This window comes from Berghia stephanieae, chromosome 12 (genome assembly GCF_034508935.2).
Source record: "Berghia stephanieae isolate SIO BIC M18660-M18661 chromosome 12, UCSD_Bste_1.3, whole genome shotgun sequence".
Classification (NCBI taxonomy): Eukaryota; Metazoa; Mollusca; class Gastropoda; order Nudibranchia; family Aeolidiidae; genus Berghia; species Berghia stephanieae.
The window spans coordinates 36,361,509-36,371,508 of NC_088371.1; the positions used below are offsets into that span (position 1 = coordinate 36,361,509).

Consider the following 10,000-nt stretch of genomic DNA (forward strand, 5'->3'; position numbering starts at 1 on the left):
TGCTTTAGATGAGGCGGCAAACGGCGTTGATTCAAATTGTATAATATATTGTGGAGTATTTTGGAATAAGATTCACATACCTGCCAACCCTTCCGCTTTTGGTGGAATCATTCCTATTTTCACTCTTCCTTTATGTACTATTCCGCCCTTGTCTCTAAAATTCCGATTTTCAAAAGAATGATGATAATGGTAAGAATAAAAAAGAGCAGGGGGGGGGGGGGGGGGGGGGATTCCTATTTTTTGTATCAAATTCCTATTTTCAGGCGGTCTGATACCACTTTTGGAATGTGAAGGGTTGGCAGGTCTGGATTCATGTGTCCTTGGTTCATTTGGCTTCTTTTTGAGATATGGGTGTCGTGACAATTCCATATTAATAATGTGAAGTTATGAGATAGGGCGACATCTATCATCATGATTACACACAAGTAATGTTAAGTGTAGCGAAGAATGGAAAGTAAAATTTTAGACAAACAAATGAAAGGCTGCTCTGTATGATATTCAGGGGCTCTGATAGCTCAGTTGGTAGAGCACTCGCTGCACATGCAAAGGGAACGAGATTGATCCTGGGTGCAGTCTTTCCAACTCCTCCCCCCCCCCCCCCCCCCCCCCCCCCCACTCCCGTGTCCACCCAGAAGTGATTGGAAAGCTGGGTCTGTTAGAGCTGGTGGAAATTAGTTTGCAATAGAGTAGCGTGTTATCCAAAGGGTAGCAAGTAGTTCCTATTGCTATAGTAACTCGGATAAACTTCGGCTCTTTAGGCCTAATGGCACTGATGAAGGACTGGACTACTATAATTATATATCCACTGGAAAAGATGTGTAGAGTAGTCTTTATAGGCTGTTCCAATGGAGATCACAACTGGAATCTTTTAATTGGTAAAACTGCTTAGTTTGAACAATTTTTGAAAAATGGTTCTGTTCCAATTAAGCAGCTTGCACTTAGTATCTACTAATGCAAATATTTGAAGCTCAAAGAAGAAAATAAAAATAAAGAAATTAAATGAAAAAGAAGCTTCAATTAATATCACAATTTGGCCTACACCAAGGAGTAAACAATGTGTCGAACAGTACAGCAAATTTGACATGAAATAACCCTTAATATTAGGCTTATTTTTTTTTTAAAGAAATTTAGATCACATACACCACTGTCATTTAAAAAATGCCATCACCGTTTATTTTTTTCAAATTTGAATAACTCAAAAGTATATTTTTTTCCATGTTTTACACACACCATTGATTTTTTGGGGGGTTTGAAAAAAAAAATTTTTGATTTGGGAGCAAGAAATAGTGCAAGATAAACATGTGTAAAGGTGTGTCATACGGGTTATCTCTGTGGTCTAATGCTAGCATATCTGACCATTAATCAGAAGCTATGAAGTTCGACTCCCAGTCGAAGAACGGCTAATTTGTTTTTAAGGGGATTATGTTTTTTTTTGTTTTGTTTTTTTTTGTTTTGTTTTTCTGCTGTATAAGACACAGTGCCATTCACACTTTTTCAGACATTATGTGTTTACATTTGATTTACATCTCGATTTCTTTTTTGTTTTTAAAAAAAAATTATTATGTGTTATTTTTAGAAAAGAAAAGTAGGTATCATTATTTTTTTTCCTTTACGTTGACTATTCATTGCATCAGTTTATTATATATCCATATCCAATACATGTATATAAAGCACTTGTAATGGGCTTTGAGCACGTTTAGTGGATATTGCGCTATATAAAAGCTCAATTATTTTTTTTAATGATTTTTTTATATAGTGCCTAGCTTCTTATTTTATTGAGATTTTTTTTTCTTTCCTTTGATACATTTTTAAAAAATACCCTTCCAGACTGTTGCGTAAATTCCAGTACCTTCTCAACCCTCGTCAAGTTTACAACATGGTCAAAGAGGGACCTATGGTTGGGTGAGTAGTCTCTCTGTTGGAGCTTAAGTCATTTAACTACTCACATGCCTAAATCATCACAGGATCACGATTTAAACCGTTCCTCCTCCTCCTCCTCTTCCTCCTCCTCCTCCTCCTCCTCCTCCTCCTCCTCCTTCTCCTCCTCCTCCCAATCCTCCTCCTTTTCTTTCTTTTTATTCTCCATCTTCCCCTCTTTCCTCTCCTCCTCCTTTTCCTTCTTGTGCAACTTTGTGGTCTTGTGGTATGACACTTGCTCTGAGCAACGCATAGTTGAGTGAGTCCCTGGAAAAGGCTCTATCTTTACTCGCATTCTCTCACCATACTCAGGTGTAAAATGAATACCTGGTCGGTTTTGTCTCTTTTGGACAAAAAAAAATTGTAATATTATAACCTAACAGCCATCAGGCGTTATGTCTCGTCTACTTCTCTCTCACCATCAAAATTACAAAAGACGTGTCCCCTTCCTGCCCCCTATGTCAACACCCCAATGAAACAGTAACACACCACTTGCTTGAATGTCAACCTCTTGAAGACCTGAGATGCGCATTCCTCCCACCAAATCCAAGCATCAGTAACACACTTTATAGTCACCTGGAACAACTACAAAAGACGTCTAACTTCTACGTCATAACACAAGACCGAAGGGCTAGAGCTCAGGTGGTTGCTGGTTCGGATAAGAAAGTAAGTAAGTAAGTAAGTAAGTAAGTAAGTAAGTAAGTAAGTCTCTCTCACCATATTTCTCTTTTGCCCTGACTGATTCATTTTTTTATAAAACAAAAACCCGCTCTTAGCGTAGCCATCATTAACATATAGCCTGACACTAGAACCCTCTAGGACTGGCAGTTTGACGTCATTTTTTGGTCTGTGTCAGCATAGCCATCGTAAAGTTATAGCCTGACACTGACCAAAAAATGAGGTCAAAATGCCAGTCTTTGGCCACAAACGAAAACAAATCGTGTGGTGTATTCAATAGTTCAACCAATGAAATAACTTGTTTCCTTGAGCTCTACTAACGACAACTCACTAGACGCTACACAAACCTAACAAATGACATCAAACTGCCAGTCCTAGAGGGTTCTAGTGTCAGGCTATGTGTTAACGATGGCTACGCTCTTAGTCACCTCTTAGTCATTGTCTCGTATCCCATACATTTAGACATCTGCTGTCTTAAGGAAAAAGGGCTGTATGTGGCTTCGTATTCCAAGTAAACATACAGTCTGTTTCCTTAAGAAGGCAGACATGTGGTCTTATGGTATGACACTCACTTTTGGACTGGAAGTTCCCAATGTTCGAACCTCGCTCAACGCATATTTGAGCCTTTGGAAAAGGCTCTTTACTCACATATTCTCTCCATACTCATGTATAAAATGAGTACCAAGTCATTAACAGCATTGTCTCTGTCTGGAAAAATTTTTTGTATTATCGCCTTTCAGGCGTCTTGTCTCGTGCTATAGGGAATGAGATTAGCGGAAGAGTAGCGCCCCTTGATTGGACGTCACCCATAGTCTGTGACGTCACCGGCGGACAAGTTAGTAGAGAGAGAACGTCATGTTGGTTGTGCGCATGTGTCTCTCGTCCTCGCTTGCGGTGAAAGCGGCTTGAGACACTTCAAAACCAAATTGACGCTCTCTCTGTAAGGTGACGTCCAATCAAGGGACGCTACTCTTCCGCTAATCTCATTTCCTATATAATGTTACATGCTGCTGTTGGTCAGGGACCCTTTATAAAGCGCTTTCAGCATGTTTAGTGGATTTTGCGCTATATAATAGCTCAAGTAGACAGCTTTGTAAAAAAAAAATTCATAAATAGTGTAAAGGCATTGGCACAGTTTTAAAACCGATCTTTGTCATTGTTCAGGTTGCAATTCTTCAAGGACATGCCCAACTGCCGAGTGTTGGTGTGTGGTGGGGATGGCTCCGTAGGATGGCTGTTAGACACCATGGGTAAGTCCATGATGGCTAAATATATAATAATAATAGTACACATTTATACAGCGCTCATTCTCGTGTAAAACACAAGCTCTGGGCACTTTACAATATAAATTATCAATTTTAAGTGAAAAAAATGTTTAAAAACAGTAATAATAATAATTCATAGCCAAATCAAGGATTCATAGAGTCAATAAAGACAAATACAGTAAAGATGCAAAATAGCTATGTGAATAATCAAAGTTTTTAGCTCAAAGAAGATTCATCATCATCATCATAACCACCACCTCAACCACTGTCATCAATATCATCATAATCAACACTAAAACCATAAATCTCTCTGTTTCCAAACCTGACATATATCAGTGCTGATGGTTTTCCTCGGATCCTCGGAAATCCGAGATTTTGGAGTTCTGAGGAGGTTTACATTTTCTCGAAACAATGTGCTAGCAGTTAGAGAGTTGATGTATGGTAACTCTGAATTCCTTTTTTTTTTTCTTGTTTTTAATTAGGATTATTATTATTATTATTATTATTATTATTATTATTATTATTATTATTATTATTATTATTATTATTATTATTATTATTATTATTATTATTATTATTATTATAACTATTATTATTGTTATTATTTTTATTATTATTATTATATTATTATTATTATTATTATTATTATTATTATTATTATTATTATTATTATTATTATTATTATTATTTTTATTATATTATGATCGTGATAATGATTATGATGAAAATGGTTGTGGTGGTGGTAATGATGATAGTGGTTTTAGTGTTGATTATGATGATATCAATGACAGTGGTTGAGGTGGTGGTTATGATGATGATGATGAATCTTCTTTGAGCTAAAAACTGTGATTATTCACGTAGCTATTCTGCATTACAGCGAACAGCCCAGGAAATTTCTTGTTTCCTTATTTTTTACTTGAAATTGGTAAGGAAGACGAGACCTTATTCCGTTTTTTAACCAAATTTTAAACTTGACTTGTTAGATTCAAGTTTTTTTTAATGTCTTCTTTTGAGTTTCCTCGTGGAATGAATCAAAGAGATTTTATTTATTTATTTATTTATTTATTTATCTACTTATTATTTATCCATTTATTTATTTATTAACCCATGCATGTGTTCATTTTCGTACTCTTTTATGTATTCTTTTATTTATTTATTTTTACTTAATTATTTATTTATCCATTTATTTATTCATTCATTCATTCATTTACTTATTCATTTATTTATTCATTCATTCATTCAATTATTCTTTTCATTAATGTATTTATTCAGTTATTTATTTATGAATTCATTTATTTGTATCTTAAATTTAAAATTTATTTTATTCTTCCACCACGTATTTCAGACAAAGTACAATTTGCTCAAAGACCCCCCGTGTGTGTCCTACCCCTGGGCACAGGAAATGACTTGGCTCGCTGCTTGTGTTGGGGTGGAGGCTACGAGGGGGAAAACCTGCTCAAGATACTACACAAGATCGAAAACAGCTCAGAAGTCATGCTGGACAGGTAAGGGGTTGAGTTGTGAATGAAAGTTATTGTATTCAAGTATCATAACTTGTATCGTCCATCTAGAGTAGAGATCAAATGACTGACTGGAATTAGAAGGGATAGATAGATGGATAGACAGAGGGAGAGAGAGAGGACGCATAGGCATAGAGGGTAAGGGGGGGGGGGGGGTGGGGGGTTTGGGGGGGGGGGGGGGAGGTGTTACCTTAATGGTAACTCTGAATTCCTTTTTTTTCTTGTTTTTAATTAGGATTATGATGATGATGATGATGATGATTATTATTATTATTATTATTATTATTATATTATTATTATTATTATTATTATTATTATTATTATTATTATTATTATTATTATGATTATTATTATTATTATTATTATTATTATGATTATTATGATTATTATTATTATGATATTATTATTATTATTATTATTATTATTATTATTATTATTATTATTATTATTATTATTATTATTATTATTATTATTATTATTATTATTGTTATTATTATTATTATTATCTATTGTAGTTGTCATTCACAACTAGCGTCTATTCTACTGGCTACCTTGTTGGAAGTCATTCTATATCAAACCGTCATCTGGTTCACTTGTATGTTATGTCATGTTGTTTAATAAATGTTCTTTGCTGTAACACTGGGTGGGGTTCCTGACCTCCCATAGTGAGCAAGGGGGTACATACTGTGTCTTCTATCCCCTTATATCTGTTTTCCAACATGCTTTCTGTCTTTATCTTGGAATGAGATTTCTTGGTTTTGTCCTGGCCCTGGCCGGAGTCCTAGCTGGGAGGGAAACAGTCAAATGCATAGTTATTTTTTGGGAGATGATATTTTTCCTTGTAAATCATCTCTCTGTTATGTATTATTATATTTGTTATTTTGAATGTATAATGTTAGCATTTGAGTGTATTCCTCTTTGTTGGATTTTGTGCTTGTGTCAGGATGAGACTTATAGGTGATTTCAAACTAAGTACATTGATGGTATGCTCTTGGAATCTACATCTGATCCCTATTTGTTCCCAGTTCCCCTATGTCTTACTTTTTCTTGGGTGCTTTAATTGTAATTCTAGAACTTTTTACTATCCCATTTTCTTCCTTTTTACTGGCGCTGATATAACCTAAATGTGTTTCAAGCGCTGTAAAACCCTTAAAAATAAAATAAATAATTTGCTTTAACAATTTGGGTTGTTGATTCTTGGAATAAAACGTCTTATCAATTAATGATATAAGAACACAACAGGTTGAAGGATATTAATTTTTTTTTAATTTCTGTTTTATTCATAGGAGAGAAATGTTGTTTTTTTTTTTTTGGAGGGTTTTTTTTTTGAGTGATTATTAAACTACTTGAAGTGGAGGTCGCCTTATGATAAAGAACTGAACAAGTCAGTGTGTATGAAAGCTGCCATACAAAGCAAGAAAGAAAAATACAAGAAAAAAAATAATCCCAAAAATCAGTCGAGGTGCTGCACTGCGTGCGGCTGACGCCTGGGTTATTCCAGTCAAGTTCCTTTGGAATAGACCCTAGAGACAAATTTCTCCTATGGGATGAATAAAGAGAATTTTATTATTTTTATTTGTGACCTTTCGCCTCAAAACGGTATTAAGTCGGGTTGGTTAAGATGCTGAAAATTGAATTTATAGCCAGAAATATTACACTTGCGTTGTGTTTATATGATTTATTGAGGAGAATGGATACCATATTTTGGGGTACTACTGCCAACAATTTATTTTTTTGACCAGTTTAACATTAAATGGGCTTTTAAGCATCCGATTCGTTCCGACATAAGACCGTTTTGAGACGACGGGTCACATTTATTATTATTATTTTTTTAACTTTGTTTTTTTTTATTTTCAACTTTCATTCTCAGATGGAAGATAGAGTTCAGCAAACCTCAAGACGATGAGGAAGAGGAAGAAGGAGACCCAATTCCATACAATATCATCAACAACTATTTCACCATTGGAGTGGTATGTAAAACATGGTTTTCTTTGTCTTGTGTTCTGACACAGTTTTGGTTTTTTTTACCTGTAAGTCCCAGGTTCAAGTCCCACTGAAGGAGAGGCAAAGTTGCCTCGGAGAATACTCTTTACTCACATTTTCTCACCGTACTTGCGGTTATGTGGTCTAGTGGTGTGACAATTGCCTTCAGACTGGAAGGTCAAGGGTTCGAGTTCAGCTATGAGGAGCGCATAGTTTAGTTCTTGGAAAAGGCTCTTCACTCATATTTTCCCACCATAATCAGGATGTTAAATGAGTACCTGGCGTTTGTTAACAGCGCTGTTTCTGTCTGAAAAAATTGTAATGTTAGTGTTGTCTGGGACGGACCCCTTGTAAAGCTCTTTGAGTGCATGTAGTGGATATCGCATTGTATAAATGCTCCAGATTTATTTCTAAGTATCTGGGTGGGGTTCTCGACCTCCCATAGTGGGCAGGGAGGGACTTGCTGTGTCTTCTATCCCCCTGTACCTGTTTTCCAACATGCTTTCAGATTACTTGGTTTGGTCCTGGCCCTGGCTAGAGTCCTTGCTGGGAGGGAAACAGTCAAATGCATAGTTATTGTTTTGGGAGATGATATTTTTTTCCTTGTAAATCATCTCTCTGTTATGTATTAGTAAATTTGTTATTTTGAATGTATAATGCAAGCATTTGAGTCTATTCCTCTTTGTTGGGTCTTGTGCTTGTATCGGGATGAGACTTATAGGTGATCTCAAACTAAGTACATTGGTGGTATGCTCTTGGAATCTACATCTGATCCCTATTTGTTCCCAGTTCCCCTATGTCTTACTTTCTCTTGGGTGCTTTAATTGTAATTCTAGAACTTTTTACTATCCCATTTTCTTCCTTTTTACTGGCGCTGATATTACCTACATGTGTTGGAAGCGCCGTAAAACCCTTAAAAGCAAAGTAAAAGCAAGCAATTTTTATTTTTAATGGGTCACAAACAGTGTTGTCTTTGTAAAAAAAAAATTATATAATTCCGCTTTACACGTGTCGTGTCTCATCCTACACATTCAGTGTTGCTTTTTGTTAAGTTTTATCCAAAGGGTAGCAAGTAGTTTCAATTGCTATAGAAACCCGGATAAACTCCGGCTCTTTAGGCCTAATGGCACTAATGAAGGACTGGACTACTATAATTATATATCCACTGGAAAAGATGTGTAAAGTAGTCTTGATAGGCTGTTCCAATGGAGATCACAACTGGAATCTTTTAATTGGTAAAACTGCTTAGTTGGAACAATTAGTAGATATTGTGTTATATAAAGGTTCACAGTCTTTTTTTTTTAACCAGATAACAAAATTCATTAAATAATGATATTATCATGATGATATGATGATAATGGTGATGATAATGATAACGGGTGGTTATGATATTAATGATGTCGATGAAATGCCGATGATGATGATAATGATCATAATAATGATAAAATAATGCAAATGTGTGATTTTTATTTTTTCATTTGAATTCCCTTTTTATCTTTCAGGATGCAGCCATTTGTCATCGATTTCATATCATGAGGGAAAAACATCCGGAGAAATTTAACAGCCGGTGAGTCAAAGTGAATACTAAGCTTCTAGAAGCTTTGGACTGTCAAAAATATTGAACTATGCGATGAATATAACAGCATTTAAAAAGTAACAAAATAGTTCTGTCAAAAATATTGAACTTTGACTTGACTTACTTGACTTAGATGCCTTTCGCGTCTCGACCGAAAGATCGGGTCGCCTTGGCTGTTTCCAGTATTTCCTGTGTGAGGTGTCTCCAATATTGCCGGTCCTCTGCTAGGGTTCTCAGATTTTCAAGGTCCCCTGCCGTTATGAGACTAATGCTTTGTCCAAGTGTTGTGAGGTTTTTGTTTAGGATCACAGGGAGTGTTGTGATCGGTCTTCCTCTGAAAAGGTTCCCGTGTTTTTGGAAGTATCCTGACATGGCTTGGTTAGCTGGTATGTTTTTGTCCCTGCGTAGTATGTGACCGAAAAGTTGCCATCGTTGTTGTAAAATGTCAAGGGAGATTGGTCTGTCTTTTGTGATCTTATAGAGTGATTCATTTGAGATCTTTTTTGGGTATTTGATGTCCAGTACCCTTCTTAGCTGTGTGCGATGGAAGGCATCCAGATGTTCTTCTTCGGATTTTGTCAACGCCCAAGTGCCGCAGTTATACAGAAGTACCGGTTTTACAAGAGCATGGTACAGTTTCAGTTTGGTTTTTCTCTTTATTTTGTCACCTCTAATCCATACATTGGTGAGTTTACTGAGTGCGGCGTTTGATAGCTGTTTTCTTCTTTGTACATCCTCGGTGTCTCCAATTAGTGAGCCGACTTTCTTTGTTCTTTTCCATTCCTCTTTGTTCCTCGATATATAGAACAGTAAAGTTTGCTGCCCCAAACGTAAACAAAGGTCGAGAAGCACATGGCAAACCACATGTTCCTGTCTTGACAGCTCACGTTCCAATGTAAATAATAGAAAGAAAATAACCTTTAAAATTTGGCTGTTAGGTGGCAAAAGAAACACATATTCATAAATACTCGATCATGCATCAAATAATGTTTAGATATGGATATTTTATGGAACAAAAGGTAAAATTTATCAAAAGTTACGTCTATCTATTTTTAGACCAG

The 10,000-nt window shown here is 35.8% G+C and overlaps 1 protein-coding gene across 4 annotated transcripts in view; it reads left to right on the forward strand.

Annotated features, from left to right (window-relative positions):
* The window catches only part of LOC144957881 (diacylglycerol kinase beta-like), a 156,689-nt gene that overhangs the window by 136,197 nt on the left and 10,492 nt on the right, over window positions 1–10,000 (forward strand). For all 4 annotated transcript variants that reach the window (XM_078889394.1, XM_078889395.1, XM_078889396.1 and 1 more), the window contains 5 exons: window positions 1,828–1,902; window positions 3,760–3,845; window positions 5,206–5,365; window positions 7,251–7,350; window positions 8,866–8,930. In XM_078889394.1, coding sequence (XP_078745520.1) covers window positions 1,828–1,902; window positions 3,760–3,845; window positions 5,206–5,365; window positions 7,251–7,350; window positions 8,866–8,930 — 486 coding nt within the window. The remainder of the gene's footprint in view (window positions 1–1,827; window positions 1,903–3,759; window positions 3,846–5,205; window positions 5,366–7,250; window positions 7,351–8,865; window positions 8,931–10,000) is intronic.